Below are 23,062 nucleotides of genomic sequence, written 5' to 3' on the forward strand. Positions count from 1 at the left end.
ACACCTGTTGTATTCGACGCACATGACAAATAAACTTTAATTTGATAACATTGCTCCCCTAGCGGCAAAGTGAGAGAGTGCTTTTGGGACGCAGAGCTTCGAGCTGGGACTGGTTCCTTCGCAGCCATTTTCTGTCCAACCACACGGCCGTTTTGAGAAGCTAACCAACCAGGGCAGTATCGGAGGTTTGTGCCTGGCTCTGGCCAATGATTGCTATCCGATTTCTCGTTACCTCGAATCGAAATCTCCGCGTTTGACTGTTTCTTTGATGGTAGCGTGAGAGGGAATTAACAGCGGGAAAGTAGAAATTAAGACTGCGAGTTGAGGAATTCTATCTAGGACTCGCTTGTAAATGGTCTCCCCGTATGGGTTCTCAGTCACACAGCAGGCCCTCCACATAGACTAAAATGCATCTAATGTTAACATCTGTCAAATGTAACAGGCTATGTTTGCTACGGGGGTGCTCAAATCAGACTGGTGAAGTCGACGGGATGTCTTGAATGTTGTGTAAACATGACGAATTTGCGAAATCGTGAGTTACTCATCGATTCAGTCTTTTTGCTTTGTATGTGAGTTGGTTAGCTAGCTATTGAGGTTAATAACTAACATTAGGTACCGCACATTGCTATCGCTAACTACAGTAGCTTGTTAGCATAACTGACGTTAGCTAGGTAGCTATTGCAACTAGCTAAAGTTGTGTCCGGGTTTTCGTCTTTAGCTAGCTACTGTAGCCATTTCTTCTTAGGTAAAAATAACTGTTTTCCCCCGCTTATCTGGGTACAACATTAGCCAGCTACGCTAACTAGTAGTACTAACTAGTCAGTTGGCTAGCTAACGTTAGCTTTTTTGTTTGCCCGCTGGCTAGTTGTCAATCAACGCGGGAACAAAAGGGAATGCTGCAGTTTGCTAGAAAAAGTCAAAGCAGAGCCATGCTGACTCGGTAAAACCTAACTAGACGTTATTAACTGGGTAGCAATCGGCTCATCGATTCATGACCATCCACGGCTGAACTAGTAACAATCACTGCGCATGTAGTTTTTATGCAACTGGAAGATTTCTAATGACAATGTACAGTAACGGTTTAGCTGCACAAGGGAACGAATCAGAATTCAACCAAGGCTGAAAATGGCAGAAGAACGTTGGCTAAGCTGGAACGAATGGAATCAAACGTTCGCAGAGCCTGTTTTGACTGGAGTGACGCTTAGAATTCCAGTTCGCCAAATGCCACCAAAAAAATGTATCCCTTTTTATTTTACCACTACAATCTGTTCTTAGGACGAAACTGAGAAATAACTCGTGTAGAAAGTAAACACCCGCACCTCGATGGTGCCAAGTGTGAAAAAATGGCAACTTATAACTATTTCTGGTCTAGCGTTTGGTGACAACGAGATACACTGCCCAGTCTCACATAATTAGAAAGATGAGATTCTCATGATTTAAAATGATGTCCGTCTGGAAAAAAATGTAAATTCACACATTGCGAGATATTTGGCGAAATATACCAGCATGCCTCTCCATAGGAAAACAATGGGGGGAGCTCAGCGTTCCAAGGGCAAAAGGTATTTCGGGGCTAGCGTTTGATGACAACGAAATACACAGTACAACATTACATAATTAGAAAGAGGGGATTCTCATGATTAAAATGGTATCCAATAAACAAAATGCACATTGCGAGATATTTGGCGAAATAGACAGACATACCTATATTTCCCTATAGTAAACAATGGAACGAGCTCAGAGTTCCATGAGTAATTTTTTGTGGTTTACATTTTAACTATGAACAACGTGGGCAGGTCTCCATAGCCAACAATAGCAAAGCAGGCAATGGTAAAACAATAAGCTGGGAATAGAAGTTCGGAAGACGAGTTGGTGCCATGATGCTCAATAGAACTAATAGGAGCTGGTGTGACAGGTTAAAGGAAATACTTATAAACCCAGGGTCGTTACACTGGCAGGGTGAAAAATGCCCTAAAATAAGGCCTGTTTTTTGTGATTACTTCAGAACTATGGCAGGCAGCTGGAATATATGGTATTATAATGAAACTGGGCTCCACGGCAGATGCAATGAACTAGTTTTTATCAGAAAAATCATTGTTAAAAATTTCACCTGTCCAGCCTACAGTGTGGTGCACATGGCTAATGTTAAATACAACCTGTGCGTTCAGTTTTTGATTGACTATTTGGATAGTTCATCCAGACAGTGTTTAGTTAATGTAGCTAAAACCGAAACAGTTTAGCATACAGTCAGTCCTTCTGTATTTAAAAAGAACAGGGTTATACGTTCTGTCTTTGTCTGTGTTTATAGATGGAGGGAGACGGTTCAACCACAGATGCCTCTCAGTTGGGCATGCCAGGGGAGTACATGGCAGGAAGCCACTACGTTCTCCAGTCACAGGATGGTAAGTGGTGCCCTTCAGACCAAGCACCATAATCAATAGTTACTGGAGTTGTAACGCCACTACTCTTACGCCCTGAGGCAGTGGTCACCCTGAGGCAATGGTTGCACTGGTGCCTCATAAGCCGTCTCAATGCTTTTGCGAAGCCAATGAGACCGCCGCGGTTTTGAAAGTGGTCTACCAAGTGTACTAGCACAGTGACACACAAACAGCTGAGGCGATGACCTAATCATCACTGTGCTGCATTGCTTGCTGTTTGGGGTTTTAGGCTGGGTTTCTGTACAGCACTTTGAGATTTCAGCTGATATACGAAGGGCTATATAATACATTTGATTTGATTTTGCTGCATGTAGCACGCCAAGGTGCGTACCAGGCACAGGCAATGAAGCCTCTCCTCTCTGGTCCGCATGCCGACAGCTCAACGGTCTGTGACCTTTATGAGCTCTTAATAACCTTCGGCATAAATGCCGGCTTGGGACGTAACGCCGCTCTGCTCAAATCGCCATTGATGGCAAGGCAGTCGTGTCTCGTCGAAAGAGCACACAAATCATTGACGCGCTTGGCTGTAGTCAAAGCAAGCGACAGTGCCGTCTTCAGAGATAACATCTTGAGGAGGATTTGATGCAATGGCTCAAACGGCGTCTCACAGAGTGCCTCAAGTACCAAAGTTAAATCCCACTGGGGCAGCGTGGCTCTAGATGTTGGCCTAAGTCGCGGCGTTCCCAATAGATACCGTTTCACTAGAGGGTGGCTGAAGATGGTGTCTCTGCCAAACCCCTCATGACAAGCTGAAATCGCTGCCGCAAACACCTTAATGGCAGCGGGTGAGCGCTGCTTGTCAAACATGAACTGTAGGAAAGAGAGCATGCTCTCAACCTGACAGCATACAGGGTCCACATTCTCTGGCGCACCATCTGCTGGCATATATCCTGGATGTGGAACTGGCACGCAAGCCCTGTTTGGTTCTGATTACTGAATCAGATGACCCACAGCGCTCTAACCTGTCCCTCTCAGGGGCCAGACCCTCAGTGGTTGGCCGATTTAAGAGGCAATTTCTCTATCATGCCTCTCGCCTGAGACATCGCATCCTCTCGGTGGAATTGGCCATGATGGCGCAATCAACATTTGAGTCATCTCCGCGTATCACGAAGCCCCTGGACGATCGGGGGCTATCAATATGATTGACAGCCCTCCTGTTCTCACGCGGGCTTGCAGTGGGAGAATGCAGGACAGTGGTGGAAATGCGTACAGGAGAACATCTGGCCACGGTTGGTGCGCAAAGGCCTCTATCTCTAGTGGCGGTTCGTCCTGGGCTCGTAGGGATAACCATAGGGGACACCGCACGTTCACACGTGACGCGAACAGATCCACCTTGGCTCTCCCGAACCGTTCCCATATTTGGAGAACAATGTCGGGGTGCAGCTCACTCGTCGTCTCTGGGAACCCCTCGACATGAGGTCTGCTCCAACGTTCTGATAGCCTGGAATGTGTGCTGCTGTCAACGAGCAAAGGTGCTCGTGAGCCCACAGCCGCAATTCCTCCGCCAGCCGGTGGAGTGCAGGAGACCTGACTCGTCCTTGGCAATTTATGTAGGCTACTGTGGTTCGGTTGTCCGACCAGACCAACACGTCTGGTAGCGTGGACACGAAGTGGGTCAGAACCAGTAGAACTGTGTCCAACTCCAGGAGGTTGATGTGGCGTCCCGAGGGAGGGGACACACCTCCGACCGCTCGAGTCTGACATGTCCCTCCCCATCCAGTCAGACAAGCCTTTGTAAACACTGGAATGTGGGAGGACACTGCCCATTGGGACCCCTTGTGTCGGGACGCATAGGTCTCTCCAATAGTTCAGGTCCGCTCTGAGCGAGAAGAGAACTACCAACTACTGACGTTGGTGCCTCACTGGGTCCAGTCGTAGTTGGGCAAACCATCGCTGTGTTCCGCGCATGTGCAGAAGTCCCAGCGGAACCACGGAGTGGTCAGACGACATGAGACCCAAGTGTCATGACGGAATTCGCCGTCACCGTGCGGTTCAGATCAAACCTTTGTAGCGCTAGCAATAAGGCAGCCTGTCGAGGATCTGAAATTCGAGCCTTCATGGTCAGTGTCTAGCTGTAACCCCAGGTAGACAATCCGATGACTGGGCCAAGGCGCGCTCTTCTCCCAATTCACAGCGAACCCCAGATGTGTGAGATGAATCACTGTCTGTTGTGTGTGCGATCGCCAGCTCTGCTGACGGGGCGAGAACCAGTAGGTCGTCTAGGTAGACTAGTAGCCTTATCCTTGAACGACGCAACGGTTCCAATGCCGCCTCCATGCATTTGGAAAAGGTGTGAGGTGTCAGGGTGTACCCGAATGGCATCCTTGCATACTCGTATGCCACCCCTTGGAAGGCAAAATGCAGAAACTTCCTGTGACGCGGATGCACTGGCATATGAAAGTATGCGTCCTTTAGGTCTACGCTTATACAAAAGTCCTTGTTGTGGATACATTCCAGCAGACGTTTTGTCATAAGCATTCTTACTCTCGTTGAGAGTGCGTAAATCCAATATTGGCCTCATTCCTCCCGTCTTCTTTGTCACTAGGAAGTAGAGCGACTATAGCCCGCTGTTCCTTTGCTCTTGGGGAACTACTGTGACCACCACCTTCGCCGAAAGTTCCGTAATGTCTTTCACAAGAGCGACTACTTTCTCTGGCGTCTTCATCGCTGTCTCCACCACGCCCGAAAACAGGGGTGGAGTTCTGTAGAATTGGATGGCATAACCCTTCTCCAGCGTCCGGCTTAGCCAGGGGGAGAGGGTGCTGCTTTGCTGCCACTCAAGTGATGCTCTGAGAGCGGGAGAGCGTGAAGCTTTGGTACAGACAGTAGGATGGACTTGTATTAATCTACGGCCCCAGCCGCTGCTGTCCCTCGACACCGAAGTGGTGGGACAGCCCAAGGTGGGCCCCTCTCGAAAATGGGAGGAAATATTAGCGCGTTCTGTGAGAAATGGGGGGGGCAACACTTTGGTTATACACGTTATACACCTTGTGGTTCCAGCCCTCTGTGAACGCAGCACGGTTCTGAGCTACACTGAGGCATCTGCCTGAGTTAGTGCGCCGTCCCCCAACAGCGATTGCGTCATCGGCCCAACATGGGGCTGTGTACGCAAGCTGTTCCTCAAACCCTTATCCGCATTACTCCTGAGTGTGTGGTATAGGGTTTTCATGAGGTATAGCATGGTGGCTCATTAAGAGCGTCCGTTTTGCTGCCCTCATGTAATTTCCACTCACGACGTCCTTGTGTGTGCTCAGCTACGCGCTCATGGTGGACTATGCTACACACAGAGTGATGTGTGAGAGAGAGAGAGAAGGAACCTGAACGGTCTCAAGTTTATGGGAAAGAGGTTCTCTTGTGACAAAGTCAGATGGAACACCATTCTTTATTAATCATTTCAGCCTCGGTCAGTAGGGTGCCTTTTTTCAGAACGTGAGGCTAGCACAGACATGGCGTCCTCCAGAGGGAGATCTACCCTGAAAAACGTCCACTGCTGCTTCCTCACCTTTAAAGAAAGGAGGGCATTCTGGGCGATCTGTGAGGCCGCCCCTAGCGTTCTGTGAACCCAAGCACACAAAACATAAGTTGTGTGGGTCTGTAGCTGTCGTAGTGGAGCAGCGACACTGAGCTCCTAAAATAGCTTTTGGGGGTGGAAAAGGCTTGCTCATAAAGGACAACGTCGAGACCAGGATATCAACACCGGGTTCGTCCTGAGACTTCTCTCTTCTCGTCTAGGCTTCTTCAGTCCTGTTGCTGAAGATTATGGGAGGCTGATTGTGAGGAAGCATCCCCTTATATAGGGACACCTGTACTCCTATTGGCTGCAGGTGTGTGTGCATAATCTTCTCTCAGGCTGTTCGCTGCCTAGGCAGCAGGGTAAACCACTAGGAGCAGAGCTCCCCTATGGGGCGGAGGCACCCTCTTTTCTCTAGCTGAGTCTCTCAACTCCACATTAATGGAATTTAGTGGAGATGAGTGTGTGGACTGTATCTCCGACTACATAGTCGCTGTCAGGCTATACTTCTAAAAATTGAAATTCTTAAACCCTTACGGTGTACCACAGGAGGTTGGTGGCACCTTAATTGGAGAGGACGGGCTCGTGGTAATGGCTGGAGCGGAATCAAACATGGTTTGATGCCATTCCATTTACTCCGTTCCATGCCATTATGAGCCGTCCTTCCTCAGCAGCCTCCACTGCCGTGTTCCTTTGTTTGTCCACTGTGTGCCTTTTTACTGTTCTCTGCATGCCTCTTTTTTTAATTTAACCTTTATTTAACTAGGCAAGTCAGTTAAGAACAAATTCTTATTTACGATGATGGCCTATACCGGCCAAACCTGGACGACGCTGGGCCAATTGTGCGCCGCCCTATGGGACTCCCAATCACTGCCTGTTTGCTGGAATCCCTTACATTTTAATAAAACTTTAATCAAATACAACCACTGACTGTAGTCGGAGGTACACTCCGCCCACAGTCGTCTCAACCCAACTCCACCGAGATGTACATGGCGTTGATTTGAGAAACCCAGCTACCTATTCTCTGACGTGCACAGTCCCTAATCCCTTTTTCAGAATAACATGGTATCCCAATGATACAGGACACCATCAGAGCACCCCTATATAGAGTTACAGACATGGGTACTCCCACCTTTCAAAGGCGCTTCACAAATGTTTGACATGGACCAATGTTTGACATGGACCAAGTCACATGTAGACTTGATCTCAATCAGACTAAACTTGCTTGGTGAATTGAAGTAGAGAAGATTTTTATAGGCAAAATATGTAGATGTAACATGCCCCTCTCCCTGACACAGATGACTGTGATGAGAGCCTGCATGACCATGAGGAAGGCAACGGCAGCAAGGAAAACTTCCGTGAGCAGGACATCTACCTCCCCATCGCTAACGTGGCTCGCATCATGAAGAACGCTGTTCCACAGACAGGAAAGGTATGACTCTTAGAAGTTATTTGCTTTGCTTGTTTTTTGCTTTTTATTTATTTATTTTTGCTTTTTATTTTACTTTTAACAGGTATTTGGATTCTGAGTCCATAAATCAAGTTTGAAACAGCAACAAAGCCAGATACATAGACCACAGAATCATCTAGGGCTGCCAACACCCCTAAATGATTATTAGGGATGCAAATTTCGTATACTTTTGCTGCCAACTGACCCTCATTAAACAGTCAAGTTTTTTTTTCTTTTTAAACAGCCAAGTGACGTGACCAACAAAGAATACTATCAGAGATCTGTATATAATGACGAGATGCTTATGTTTCCGCCTTAACAATAGGGGGAGTCCCAAGGCAGGTGACGCTTAGGCCCAAAATATAGAAACGCATTGGGCTTATTTTGGACAGATTTTGGCAAGAGTAAAACCTTTTGCTTGGCTTCTTCCTCTCTGATACTATGCATGCATACAAGGACCGGACATTTTTCATTAAGAGCTTAATGGAAACATCAACAATAGCATGCCTATTGTCAAAAAAGTATATAAAATGATGTTGGTGGTGGCTTATGGTAGTGAAACTAACATTCAATTATCTGGCAACAGCTCTGGTGGACATATCATGGAAATTCTAACCAAAAGGAAGAGGGAGACTAGATTCCTCAAACAGCAACTTTATTATAAGATTAGCAAAAATGGAGCAATCACTCAATAGTGCAGAGTTAAAAGCCCAACTAACAGAGTTTGCTCTCGGCTTTTATAGGAAGTACAACCTCTTTGTCTTCGTGACAGTTTAGCAGATGTGTGGAAACGGGCAGAACATAGTGTGTAAAAAGCGATTGGTTTGTCTGCAGATTAAGATGGCACGAGGGCTCAACTGTCTAACTGCATTTGCCACAGCTCACACTATAATGTGCTCCTTTCTGCAAGTTTCCCTTACAGCTGACTTCCTGCAGATAGTAACCTGCTGTGGTCGCACCCAAACGATCTTAGCTATACGCCCAGTTTTATGCTTAAGTCACACAGACAAGTTTGTATCAGGTTAGAAAAAAACACTAGCATATAATGAGAATATTCTCTAAGTAATAAAACACGGGATAGCATGACTAATTATCCACCACAGACATCCCTGCAATCAGCATGCCAATTGCACGGTCCCTCAACTTGAGACATCTGTGGCATTGTGTTGACAGCTGCCCATTTTAGTGTTCTTTCATTGTCTCCAGCACAAGGTGCACCTGTGTAATGACCATCCTGTTTAATCAGCTTCTTTATATGCCACAGTTGTCAGGTGGATGGATTATCTTGGCAAATGAGAAATGCTCACTAAAAGGGATGTAAAAAAATGTGTGCACAACATTTGAGAGAAATAAGCTTTTTGTGCTTATGAAACTTTTGGGATCTTTTATGTCAGCTCATGAAACATGACCAACACTTTACATGTTGCATTTATATTTTAGTTCTGTGTAGAAAGAGGGGAATCTAATAGCAACTACTATGATGGGTTGCTAATATGTCTAGGATTGTGCCTTTTAGCTTCTGGACAACAAAAGAAAGTCAATAGAACAGAAGAGAAATTCTGGTTAATGGCATGAGGAAGTCTTTATAAAATAATTGCCTCCACGTTTCTATGGATGGATTTTCACAAAGCTACTTTGAAGCAAGGTAAGACATGCTTCATTATTTGAAGTAAAGTAAATTCAGGTTTCAAACAATTATACTGCCTTAAACTCCTCACATTGCGAAGTGGTGGGTGACGTGCTGAAAGTCAACGGTAGGCAGGCTATAGCCTATGCATCCGAATAGCGAATGGAAGGAGCGCTTTAATTACGAGTTGAGATTGAGAAATAAAAATAGCTTCTTGTAATCGTCTTTTTAACACCCGATTGCATTTAGTATTGTTATTTGTTGAGCAATGACTGGGATTGCAAAAGGTTTCACTCCAGTAGCCTACAGGCTTTTTGAGGAGCTACTCTCGCGCTGTCTGACGGGTAGTAGACTATTCTACTCCTCAAACTAGGCTCTGTATGCTGTGTGCGTGTGATAAATAAAATGCATGATGACTAACAAATATACAGGTGCTAATTTAATTCCACAAAATGATGCAAATTAACCTAAGCATGATTGGTCATGTATTTCGGCGGCTAACCGTTAACATATTTATTTAATATCATAACCAAATTGAGGCTATCTATTTTGAAGTGAGAGGGACTCATCTGACCTATGCAATGGTAGAGGAAACACTTAGACTGAGTACACTGTTGCTGCTTTTTGACTGTTACACCAGTGTAAACACCCTTATGTTATACTAGTGAAATTGTGTTTCCATAGATAGGGCTGAAAGTGAGGACTTGTGAAGTGTATTGGTAATTTTCTAGTACATGTGTGCACATTATACATCTTAGACTTAAATGTAAATGTAGGTCTACACCATCACTGGTATTATCAGGCTGTATTAGCTAGCTAGATATTAGCATTAGCGGCTAACAATTAGCGTCTCACAAGATTCTAGCGCAACTTGCTAAGAAAAGACAAACTAGCTGTTTGCTGATGTAAGAAACACTAAGTGTCATTATAGAACGCTAGTGGATTTATATTAGGAAGCAAAGTGAAAACAGCATTGTTGTCATCAACATTGTTGCATGTGCTGCATTGCGTTCAGTCTACATTGTCAAGTGTCTCGTGGTTGAGGAACATCAAATGCGCTCCTTGAGTGACAAGGGGCGTGGCTAGGTCTGTGTGGAGAGTGGCGATGAGAGAGATGACTCAAGTAGCAAAGTAAACTATAAAAATTGACATTACACATGGCGTATCACATTTAACCTCTCTTGGGTATGTGGGACGAAATCGTCCCACCTAGTCAACAGCCAGTGGAATCGAGTGCCGCGAAATTCAAAAACCTTAAATGTTATAACTTCAATTTCTCAAACATATGACTATTTTACACCATTTTAAAGACAAGACGCTCCATTATCTAACCACATTGTCCGATTTCAAAAGGCTTTACAACGAAAGCAAAACATTAGATTATGTCAGGAGAGTACCCAGCCAGAAATAATCACACACCCATTTTTCAAGCTAGCATATGTCACAAAAACCAAAACCACAGCTAAATGCAGCACTAACCTTTAATGATCTTCATCAGATGACACTCCTAGGACATTATGTTATACAATACATGCATGTTTTGTTCAATCAAGTTCATATTTATATCAAAAAACAGCTTTTTACATTAGCATGTGACGTTCAGAACTAGCAAACATACCAAAAACTTCCGGTGAATTTACTAAATTACTCTTGATAAACGTTTACAAAATACATAACAATTATTTAAAGAATTATAGATACAGAACTCCTTTATGCAATCGCGGTGTCAGATTTTAAAATGGCTTTTCGGCAAAAGCACATTTTGCAATATTCTGAGTAGATAGCTCGCCATCACGGGCTAGCTAATTTGACACCCACCAAGTTTGGCGTTTACTAAACTCAGAATTACTATAAGAAAAATTGGATTACCTTTGCTGTTCTTCGTCAGAATGCACTCCCAGGACTTCTACTTCAACCACAAATGTTGTTTTGGTTCAAAATAATCCATAGTTATGTTCAAATATCCTCTGTTTTGTCCGTGCGTTCAGGTCCCTATCCGAACGGTGACGCGCGGACCATGTCGTGACAAAAAATGTCAAAATATTCCATTACCGTACTTCGAAGCATGTGAAACGCTATTTAAAATCAGTTTTTATGCGATTTTTCTCGTAAAATAGCGATAATATTCCGACCGGGAGACCTTCTTTTTCGTTGAAACACTGAAAATGTAAAATGGACTCTTCACATGCACGCGCGCACCCGTGTCATTGTTCTCAGATCGACCACTTTCCAAATGCCCTACTGTTTTTCGCCCAGGGACTGCAGAGTCATCATTCCCCGTTCTGGCGCCTTCTGAGAGCCTATGGGAGCCTTAGAAAATGTCACGTTACAGCAGAGATCCTCTATTTTTGATAAAGAGGCTATAGAAGGACAAGAAATGGTCAGACAGGGCACTTCCTATATGGAATCTTCTCAGGTTTTGGCCTGCCATATGAGTTCTGTTATATTCACAGACACCATTCAAACAGTTTTAGAAACTTTAGGGTGTTTTCTATCCACATCTACTAATTATATGCATATTCTAGTTTCTGGGCAGGAGTAATAACCAGATTAAATCGGGTACGTTTTTTTATCCGGCCGTGAAAATACTGCCCCCTATCCTAAACAGGTTAACAAACCAAACATTTAAATACCTGTATAGAAGGTAAAGTTAAAAACTCAAACCAGTCATTGCATCAATACCGGTATATCATAAAATACAGTATACCGCCCAGCCCTAGTACCAGTGGCCTGCCTTTAGAGCCAAGTGAGAGCAGGTCAGCCGGAGCCATGGCTCAGTGAGACACGGGAGCCCGCCCGCGTAGATGGAAAGCCTTTTGGGTAAAACACTGGGGTAAATCCTGTATGGAAATGCTCCATTTGTTAAGCACAGAAGCGCCTTTCAGGTCACCAAGGACACACAGCATTTGTATCATCTTTCAAGACTAAATATTTGCCAGTGTTGCTGTATTTCTCCTCTGACTTAGCCCAAACACAAAGGGTTTATTGCTGTGTCCATTTCTTGGCCATCAACCAGTCACACTGATAATACTCACCCTTCCAGTTACTGTGGATTCTACTTCATACAGTAGGCTACATGTCCTTGAGACTCTTGGTACTCCCTAGTTCCAGGTGGTAAACATCTCAAAGGTTTGCTGCCAACTTTAGTTCAGTGTTTTCCCACCCAAAGCACAGCTTCGATGCCGGATAATTTGCACAGGTCGGGTTGACCGGGCCATCTGTTTTTTACCAAATCCATCAACAGACACAGATATGACAAACCCCAACAAACACTGCAAGTTCTTTTTAAAGATCCTTACTTGTTGTTTATTTACCTTTTTTTTTTGGTCATTTTAAATAGATATTTTTTTAAATAAGTCTTTTTGTAAATTATTGTAAAGCCTAATATGGATTTTTATGTGAACACTGAGTTAGATTTCCCAGACACTCTTACCAGAGATTCTCCAATGAACATGCTTTTTAGTTCAGGACTGGGCTTAATCTGTGTCCAGGAAACCGGCCCTGAATGTAGTTTCCACATCAACCTTTAGCTGCATGCTGACCTAAATCCCCCTTCCCCTATTAATTCTGTCCAGATAGCGAAAGATGCTAAGGAGTGTGTTCAGGAGTGTGTGAGCGAGTTCATCAGCTTCATCACGTCGGAGGCCAGCGAGCGCTGTCACCAAGAGAAAAGGAAGACCATCAACGGAGAGGACATCCTGTTTGCCATGTCCACCCTGGGCTTCGACATGTACGTGGAGCCACTCAAACTCTACCTACAGAAGTTCCGAGAGGTGAGAGGAAGTGTGTGTGCGCCAAGTGCCATAACTCATGCCATGCTCTCCAGACTGGTGTGTATGAGTTCTTATGCTCTTCACTATCCTTGGGTCTTGGCTCAAACACAAAGGTCTTGTTATCGCAGTGTCCCTTTCTAGGCATCACACCGTTGATGCAGTGGAACTACAGCTCAATTCATAACCCTAACAAGTTCTCAATGTGTGTCTCTCTCTCTCTCTATCCGTAGGCGATGAAAGGGGAGAAGGGAATCGGCGGCATATCTGTAACAGAGGGACTCGGAGAAGAACTCACAGACGACAGCTTTGGTAAGTGGGGTCTCAATCCCAATAGAAATCATTAACATTTGCTGTTATCCTCCAACACTGTCAACTTCTAAGGGGCTATGTGGGACGTTAGCGTGCCACCCGTGGCGCACCCTATCAACAGCAGGTGCATTTCAAGAGCGGCAAATTTGAAACCAAATAAATGTCAAAATTCAAATTTCTCAAACATACAACTAACTTACACCCTTTGAAAGATAAACATCTCCTTAATCTAACCACGTTGTCCGATTTCAAAAAGGTTTTACGGGGAAAGCATAAAGTTAGGTTATGTTAGGAGAGTACATTGACAATAGCTGTGTGTAATGTATTGTCGATTCAAAGACAGGCATCACCAAAACCATAAAATCAGCTAAAATTATGCACTAACCTTTTACAATCTCCATCAGATGACACTCCTAGGACATTGTTAGACAATGCATGCATTTTTAGTTCTATCAAGTTCATATTTATATCTAAAAACAGCGTTTTACTATGGCGTTGATGTTCAGGAAATCGTTTCCCTCCAATACCGGCAGTCAAGTCATGACAACAAAATAATGAATTAATATTAGAAAACATTGGTAAAATATTATATTGTCATTCAAAGAATTATAGATTTACATCTCTTGAACGCAATCGACTTGCCAGATTTAAAATGAACCTTACTGGGAAATCACACTTTGCAATAATCTGAGCACTGCGCCCAGAAAAATACGCATTGCGATACAGACTAACCGCCATGTTGGAGAGATCTAAAATCGAAAATACTATGTAAATAATCCATTACCTTTGATTCTCTTCATCAGATGTCACTTCCAAAGAATCCCAGGTCCATAACGAATGTAGTTTTGTTCAAAAAAGCTCATCATTTATGTCCAAAAACCTCCGTGTTGTAGCACATGATCTAAGCCAGCCGGACTTCACTTCACTTCAAGAACGGAAAAAATATATTTTCGTTCGTTCAAACATGTCAAACGTATCGCATAAATCATTAGGGCCTTTTTTAACCAGAACATGAATAAAATTCAAGGCGGACCATTGGGTTCTCTTTTAAAACGTTTCGGAATGAGAGTACCCACCATCAACTCGCACGCCAGGTGTCTAATGGGCCATCACCGTTCCAAGGCTCTTCTTCGGTCAGATCTCACTGTAGAAGACTCAAAAGACTTTGTAAAGGCTGGGGACATCTTGTGGAAGCAATAGGAAGTGCCAAAATATTCCTCCTTCCCTTTGTTTTTCAATGGTATAGGCTTAAAGTCAATTCAACACATCAGGTATCCACTTCCTGTCAGAATCTGTCTCAGGGTTTTGCCTGCCAAATGAGTTCTGTTATACTCACAGACACCATTCAAACAGTTTTAGAAACTTTAGGGTGTTTTCTATCCATATATAATAAGTATATGCATATTGTAGTTACTGGGTAGGATTAGTAACCAGATTAAATCGGGTACATTTTTTTATCCAGCCGTGAAAATACTGCCCCCTATACCCTAACAGGTTAACCTCTTACATCTAGATGTTCCGCTAGCGGAACACCTGCTCCAATATCCAATGATGGGCGTGGCGCGAAATACAAATTCCTCTAAAATCCGAAAACTTCCATTTTTCAAACATATGACTATTTTACAGCATTTTAAAGACAAGACTCTCGTTAATCTAACCACACTGTCCGATTTCAAAAAGGCTTTACAGCAAAAGCAAAACATTAGATTATGTCAGCAGAGTACCCAGCCAGAAATAATCAGACACCCATTTTTCAAGCTAGCATATGTCACAAAAAACAAAACCACAGCTAAATGCAGCACTAACCTTTGATGATCTTCATCAGATGACAACCCTAGGACATTATGTTATACAATGCATGCATGTTTTGTTCAATCAAGTTCATATTTATATCAAAAACCAGCTTTTTTACATTAGCATGTGACGTTCAGAACTAGCATACCCCCGCAAACTTCCGGTGAATTTACTAAATTACTCACGATAAACGTTCACAAAAAACATAACAATTATTTTAAGAATTATAGATACAGAACTCCTCTATGCACTCGATATGTCCGATTTTAAAATAGCTTTTCGGTGAAAGCACATTTTACAATATTCTCAGTAGATAGCCCGACCATCACAGGCTAGCTATTTAGACACCCACCAAGTTTAGCACTCACCAAAATCAGATTTACTATTAGAAAAGTTTGATTACCTTTGATGTTCTTCGTCAGAATGCACTCCCAGGACTTCTACTTCAATAACAAATGTTGGTTTGGTCCAAAATAATCCATAGTTATGTCCAACAGCTGCGTTTTGTTCGTGCGTTCTAGACACTATCCGAATGGTAAATAAGGGTCGTGCGCATGGCGCATTTCGTGACAAAAGTTTTCTAAATATTTCATTACCGTACTTCGAAGCATGTCAACCGCTGTTTAAAATCAATTTTTATGCCATTTTTCTCGTAAAAAAGCGATAATATTCCGACCGGGAATCTGATAAAAAACGTACCCGATTTAATCTGATTATTACTCCTGCCCAGAAACTAGAATATGCATATAATTATTGGCTTTGGATAGAAAACACTCCAAAGTTTCTAAAACTGTTTGAATGGTGTCTGTGAGTATAACAGAACTCATTTGGCAGGCCAAAACCTGAGAAGATTATGTACAGGAAGTACCCTGTCTGACCATTTCTTTGCCTTCTTGATTATCTCTATCCAAAACAGGGGATCTCTGCTGTTACGTGACACTTCCTACGGCTCCCATAGGCTCTCAGAAGGCGGCAAAAAGCTGAATCGTCACTTTGCAGGCCCTGGTTGAAAAACATTAGCGTGTTTGGATAGTGGCCGGTCACAGTACTATGTTCACAAAAAAACATAACAATTATTTTAAGAATTATAGATACAGAACTCCTTTATGCACTCGCTATGTCCGATTTTAAAATAGCTTTTCGGTGAAAGCACATTTTGCAATATTCTGAGTAGATAGCCCGGCCATCACAGGCTAGCTATTTTGACACCCACCAAGTGTGGTACTCACCAAACTCCGATTTACTATTAGAAAAGTTTGATTACCTTTGCTGTTCTTTGTCAGAATGCACTCCCAGGACTTCTACTTCAATAACAAATGTTGGTTTGGTTCCAAATAATCCATAGTTATATCCAAATAGCGGTGTTTTGTTCGTGCGTTCAAGACACTATCCGAAGGGTAAAGAAGGGTGACGCGCCCGACGCGTTTCGTGACAAAAATTTCAAAATATTCCATTACCATACTTCGAAGCATGTCAAACGCTGTTTAAAATCAATTTTTATGCTATTTTTCTCGTAAAAAAGCGATAATATTCTGACCGGGAGTTCAAAGAGAGAGAAAGTAAACATGGTGTCGGCTCGTGCACGCGCCTCCAGTCTCATTGTCCTCAGATCGACCACTCACAAAATGCGCTACTGTTTTTCAGCCAGGGCCTGCAAAGCCACCATTCATCCTTCTGGCGCCTTCTGAGAGCCTATGGGAGCGTTCGAAAATGTCACGTCATGCCAGAGATCCCCTGTTTTGGTTAGAGATGATCAAGAAGGCCAAGAAAAAGTCAGAGAGAGCGCTTCCTGTTTGGAATCTTCTCAGGTTTTGGCCTGCCAAATGAGTTCTGTTATACTCACAGACACCATTCAAACAGTTTTAGAAACTTTAGGGTGTTTTCTATCCAAATCAAACAATTATATGCATATGCTAGTTACTGGGCAGGAGTAGTAACCAGATTAAATCGGGTACGTTTTTTTATCCGGCCGTGCAGTACTGCCCCCTATCCCCAACAGGTTTTAAGGCTCTTTTGTGTTTGGCACCTGTGTTGGCAGCACCAAATTCTGGGAAACCTTTCAAATTGCAGGTAGACGCCAGTCAAATCGGTGCTGGGGCTGTGCTTCTCCAGGAAAATGATGACAATGTTGAGTGTCCAGTCAGTTTCTTTTCCTGGAAATGTAATAAGTATCAGCAAAGCTATTCTGTAATTGAAAAGGAGGCTTTAGGTCTCATTTGGGCTTTACAGTACTTCGAAGTCTATGTTGGTTCTGGTTTGACCCCTTTAAATGTGTTCACTGACCACAACCCACTTATTTTTCTGAAGTCCCTGCAAAATCCCAACCAGCGCCTGATGCGTTGGGCTTTGTTCTTGCAACCATTCAACCTCGATTTTAGACACATTAGGGGTAAGGATAATATCATTGCTGATGCTCTGTCCCGTGCTCCTTTAACCTAGTTTGTATTTTCTCTCTGCTGACCCCTGCGGGCTGTCTGCGCCTCTTTCCTCTTAAATTGCTCCCCAGGTACCAGAGCTGCCGAGTTTGAGGGGCGGACAGTCAGTTAGGGGACACGGGGATACTACTAGGAGCCGGGACTGGTATCTGGTTTTTTTGGGGGGGGGGGGGGGGGACTTTGGATTGTTTTAAATATGTTGGGTCAAAATTTGGGCTGAGGGTGGGACCCTCATTTTAAGGAGGGGGGTGTCACGGCCCCTCTGCACTGCAGGGGCGGTTCCTCCTGCAGGCAGAGGAGGGTCGTTAGTGATTGGAGCCACCTGGGCTCAGGGTATTTTAACTGCTTCACTAACCACTCCTCTCTCTGCTCCTCCAGGTATGATCCTGTTTTGTTTGTTCCTTTGTAGTTTTACGGAGTTTCCACTCAGTCATATTCACACACACAGATTCATGCATCCCTGCACTTTACATACACCCTACATTATGACATTTCCACACCTCATTCCTTTTTCTTTGTTTAAAGTTAATAGTTTTTGGTTTATAATAAATAACCTTTTTGATTGGCCTATACCTGTTGTTCGTGTCCCCTGATTTTTGCCACAGGCTATGAGCCGGCCTGTGACACTTTCCACACACCAAGTTCCTCTTTACCCTTCCTTGACCCCTACAGTACCAGTCAAAAGTTTGGACACCTACTCATTCAAGGGTTTTTCTTTATTTTTACTTCTACATAGTAAAATAATGGTAAAGACATCAAAACTATGAAATAACACACATGGAATCATGTAGTAACCAAAAAAGTGTTAAATAAATCAAAATATATATTTTTACATTTTTCAGAGTAGCCACACTTTGACTTGATGACAGCTTTGTGCGCACTTGGCATTCTCTCAACCAGCTAAATGAGGAATGCTTTTCCAACAGTCTTGAAGGAGTTCACACACATGCTGAACACTTGTTGGCTGGTTTTCCTTTACTCTGTGTTTCAACTCATCCCAAACCATCTCAATTGGGTTTAGGTTGGGTGATTGTGGAGGCCAGGTCATCTGATGCAGCACTCCATCACTCTTTTCCTTGGTCAAAAGCCCATACACAGCCTGGAGGTGTTGGGTCATTTTCCTGTTGAAATCGAATTATAATCCCACAAAGCGGTAACCAGATGGGATGGCGTTTCACTGTATAATGCTGTGGTAGCCATGCTGGATAAGTGTGCCTTGAATTCTAAATAAATCACTTGACACCAGCCAAGCACCATCACACTTCATCCTCCATGCTTCATGGTGGGAACCACACATGCGGAGATCATACGTTCACCTACTCTGCGTCTCACAAAGACACGTTGGTTGGAACCAAAAATCGAATATTTGGACTCATCAAACCAAAGGACAGATTTCCACCGGTCTAATGTCCATTGCTCATGTTTCTTGGCCCAAGCAAGTCTCTTCTTATTATTGGTGTCCTTTAGTCGTGGTTTCTTTGCAGAAATTCGACCATGAAGGCCTGATTCACGCATTCTCTATAGAGTTGATGTTGAGATGTATCTGTAATTTGAACTCTGTAGCATTTATTTGGGCTGCAATCTGAGGCTGGTAACTTTAATGAACGTATCCTCTGCAGCAGAGGTAACTCGGGGTCTTCCTTTCCTGTGGCGGTCCTCATGCGAGCCAGTTTCATCATAGCACTTGATGGTTCTTGACATTTAACGTATTGACTGACCTTCATGTCTTATTGTAATGGACTGTTGTTTCTCTTTGCTTATTTGAGCTGTTCTTTCCATAATATGGACCTGGTCTTTTACCAAGTAGAGCCATCTTCTGTATACCACCTCTACCTTGTCACAACACAAACTGATTGGCTCAAAAGCATTAAGAAGGAAAGAAATTTCACAAATGAACTTTTAACAAGGCACTTCTGTTAATTGGAATGCATTCCAGGTGACCACCTCATGAAGCTGGTTGAATGGCAAGAGTCTGTGAAGTTGTCAAGTCAAAGGGTGGCTACTTTGAAGAATCTCAAATATAAAATCCGTTTTGATTTAACATTTTTGTGTTACTACATAATTCCATGTGTTATTTCATAGTTTTGATATCTTCGCTATTCTACAATGTAGAAAATAGTACAAATAAATTAAAACCCTTGAATGAGTAGGTGTCAACTTTTGATTGGTACTGTACATTTCTTATACATGTAAAGCACTGCATACATTCTGATATGGTAACATGAACAAGTATATTTCAAGCTAGAATCCAACCCTACACTCCTGTTGGATTCTAGCTTGAAATATACTTATTCATGTTATCATATCAGAATTTTTGCAGTACTTTACACTCGGTGTCTGTGATTGACAGAACATTGCTTCATGGAAATCATAACTGTATAATCTGAAGTATAAATCTGTCCGTTTGCAGCGAACCAGTTGCCTGCTGGAATAATAACTGCTGATGGACAACAACAGAATGTCATGGTTTACACCACCTCGTACCAACAGGTAAGCGTGCTCCTGAGTCTACTCTCCACGCTTCATGTACTCATTAAGACCAAACATGTGAGAGTGATGAGTTGCACCATCAGTCGGGCGCTGGTTGCAGTGGCACAGGCATCCCGTCCCGCACCTCTCTGGGGACACAACCATGTGCACAGGGGCCATCTGACTCACCCACCACCACAAGTACACACAACTGTGCACCCTGGCACTCGTTAAACCATGATTAATGAATAAATCTTATCATAAATGTCTAAACATGGCTTGCAGCTGACAAAGAAGTGAGAAACAAAGATCTCTACATGTTAGTTCTGCTCTCTCTGGGCGGCAGGTAGCCTAGCGGTTAAGAGTGTTGGGCCAGTAACCGAAAGGTTGAAACCCCGAGCCGGCAAGGCAGTTAACCCCAAACAATAACTGTATCGTTGATGTTAAGGCAACCCCCCTGACCCCTCTGGGTTAAATGCAGAATAAACATTTTGGTTGAAAGCATTCAGCTGTGCAATTGACTAGGTATCCTTCTTTCCCTCTTCCAGATTCCCGGAGTGCAGCAGATCCAGTTCTCTTGAGTAGGTTCCGGAATTCCCCATTTGCAATCGGAACACGTTTGAAATGGGGAAGAGATTACAGCATTACTGAACACTCAGGTCAAAAGATAGTGGTGGGAAGATGGAAAGAGAGGGGAGAGTATGCAGAACTTGCAGAGGTGGGTTTGAATCAGAATCAGATTTATGTTCTGGTCATGATAAAGAACCGGATAGGAGCCGATCTGGAGACAGTTATTTGTCTTTTTTTGTTAATTGAAGATTTTCAGTCACTTTATTTGGATAGTCTGTATTGTCCATCTGCATATGCTCTACAGCAGGGAAGGCATTTTAAATTATTTCAGTTTTTGAATAATATACGGACTATTTCGGATATCCGGATAGTCTAAATAAATGTGCTTAAAGAAAAATATATCTTTAAACTTCAATGGAGACTTACTCACGCGACTCGAGAGAGCCTGTTGGTGCGGCAGGGGCCGGTGTGTGTTTGTGGCACGGCGGGAGAGCGAGAGTAGCCAAACAGACTCACGCAGGTTAGATAACCTATGGCAGCAACATGCTTGTCTATCATACCATCTGGTAGTGCCTGTCTTGACTCCATAAAATCGATGTAAAGAAGCTAGCTAAAGTAGCAAAGCTAATTTTTGACAACTCCGTTCAGATTAAACAGCCTTACCTGATGGTTGCTCGTTGTAGCGGACTCCTCATTTAGCCAACTTAATTCCGTAACGTAAATTCCATTTTGCATTGATCATAAATCTCCCACTTCTCTTGCTATACAGAGCCTCTGACTGTAGCACTGCTTTGCTTGACCAACAATAACAACAAGCTTCACGTTGGCTACCAGTGTCTTGTTTATGGGGCGAACTATTAAATGTCATAAAACCTGTTTATTAAAATCCTTGTCACAATGTTAATTTTAGACCAAGCCTTTAAAAACATTTGTTGTGCCTATTTTCTTTATCAAAAATGAATACTCTCAAAGTATCGAATACTAACGTCCGTTCAGTTATTGGAATGACCGTGCCCATCCCTACACTACAGATGGTCATACTATCAACAAACATGGTTGATAAGTAACAGCTTGCAAAGGTAAGGGTTAAGATTAGGGTTAGTAGATAGTCTCTAGAGCAACTACAGATGGACAAGCCAAATAAAGTGTTACCCTTTTTTCCCCCTCCATGTTGTCTATCACTACAAGTTTTATCTTTGTTTATGAGGGGGAAGGAATGGGGGGGAGTGAACATAAGTTGAAATGTCTGTCTAGGGAATTGGTGACCTCTTTGACGACCTTGTAAAGCAATAAAAACAAAAGTAGTTGAATGTTGACATCTGCACTCTAAACTCCGTTGTAAACAATTGTAAGTGGCGTGCAATTATTTAACTATTTGATCATTTCTGTAAAGTTATTCTGTTGGTCCTTTTAATAAAAATGTAAACGTGATGCCAGTCTCCATTTTGTTTATTCAAAAGTTTTTACTCTAATCTCTCCACCCTTGTAATACTACAGCACCACTTAAGACACTGCCCTAGTGTCATGACTTGCCAGTCCTAAAATGGAGATTGGGGGTGCCCGCTAGGCAAAGGTCTGAAGACCCCCTCCTGGGTCTGTTGGCCAGTTTTATGATGATCATAAATACCTTCACTTGCCAAGCTGTATGGAGGGAAAGATCTTAGTAGAACAAAGGGTCTTTTCCTACCAAAATTGGAGAATGTGGAAATGGTCAGTGGAGACTAAAAGACCCTCATCAGGGTTCCCACAGGTCCTTGAAATCCTTGAATGTTTTCAAGGCCTTAATTAAAGGTTTTTGAAAATAAACATGGGCCATTGAAAGGGCTTTAATTGAAATATTTTGTGCAAGAATAGAAATTGAAGTTCTTTTAGATAAAAAAAAACAAAAAAAAAAAAATTAATGTCAGTTATAGGCTACGTTCCGCTGTCTGCATGTGTGTCTCCCGCCGTCTGCGTCCTTGTTTCACGCGCCACCTGCCTCGAAAGTGTGACAGTCGCGTGCATGAGTGATTGAAGTTGAATGATCCAGGTTAACCTGTCTGGGAAACGTGAGACGTTTGCATCCCACCCTAGTCAACAGCCAGTGGAATCCCGTCGCGTGAAATACAAATACCTCATAAATGCTATAACTTCAATTTCTCAAACATATGACTATTTTACACCATTTTATAGATACACCTCTCCTGAATCGAACCACGTTGTCCGATTTCAAAAAGGCTTTACAGAAAAAGCAAAACATAAGATTATGTTAGGAGAGTACCCTGCCAAAAATAATCACACTGCCTTTTTCAAAGCAACTAGCATGCATCACAAATACCCAAAACACAGCTAAATGCAGCACTATCCTTTGACAATCTTCATCAGATGACACTCCTAGGACATCATGTTACACAATACATGCATTTTTTGTTCGATAAAGTTCATATTTATATACAAAAACAGCATTTTACATCGGCGTGTGATGTTCAGAAAATATTTTCCCTCAAATGCTTCCGGTGAATCAGCGCTACAATTTACAAAATTACTATTCGAAAACATTGGTAAAATATAATATTGTCATTCAAAGAATTATAGATTAACATCTTGTGAATGCAACCGCATTTCCAGATTTAAAAATTACTTTTCTGGGAAATCACACTTGGCAATAAACGAGGTGCTATGCTCAGAAAAATAGGCTAGGCGATACAGG

The 23,062-nt window shown here is 42.9% G+C and overlaps 1 protein-coding gene and 1 non-coding gene across 3 annotated transcripts; both read left to right on the forward strand.

Annotated features, from left to right (window-relative positions):
• Positions 1-85: 85 nt before the first annotated feature.
• nfybb (nuclear transcription factor Y, beta b) lies at positions 86-21,804 on the forward strand. Of its 2 annotated transcripts, none has more exons than XM_029751460.1 (7): positions 86-185; positions 2,306-2,399; positions 7,245-7,378; positions 12,599-12,796; positions 13,027-13,105; positions 19,745-19,824; positions 20,352-21,804. In XM_029751460.1, the coding sequence occupies exons 2-7, from the start codon at positions 2,306-2,308 to the stop codon at positions 20,382-20,384; spliced, it is 618 nt and encodes a 205-aa protein (XP_029607320.1). In that variant the 5' UTR covers positions 86-185; the 3' UTR covers positions 20,385-21,804. The 2 variants fall into 2 exon arrangements, with proteins under 2 accessions (XP_029607320.1, XP_029607322.1); XM_029751462.1 differs by lacking the exon at positions 86-185 and adding an exon at positions 235-532.
• Positions 19,881-19,993, forward strand: LOC115193146 (small nucleolar RNA SNORD67). The gene has a single exon (XR_003878107.1). It is a non-coding gene; the product is annotated as a small nucleolar RNA SNORD67 (small nucleolar RNA).
• Positions 21,805-23,062: the final 1,258 nt, after the last annotated feature.

This window comes from Salmo trutta, chromosome 4 (assembly GCF_901001165.1).
Source record: "Salmo trutta chromosome 4, fSalTru1.1, whole genome shotgun sequence".
Taxonomy (NCBI): Eukaryota; Metazoa; Chordata; class Actinopteri; order Salmoniformes; family Salmonidae; genus Salmo; species Salmo trutta.

Excerpts from the sequence above, each read along its gene's own strand:
- nfybb (XM_029751460.1), top strand. The coding sequence starts at position 2,306 with ATGGAGGGAGACGGTTCAACCACAGATGCCTCTCAGTTGGGCATGCCA. Across the intron at positions 7,379-12,598 it reads CTGTTCCACAGACAGGAAAG|ATAGCGAAAGATGCTAAGGA; the intron begins GTATGACTCTTA and ends AATTCTGTCCAG. Across the intron at positions 12,797-13,026 it reads ACCTACAGAAGTTCCGAGAG|GCGATGAAAGGGGAGAAGGG; the intron begins GTGAGAGGAAGT and ends CTCTATCCGTAG.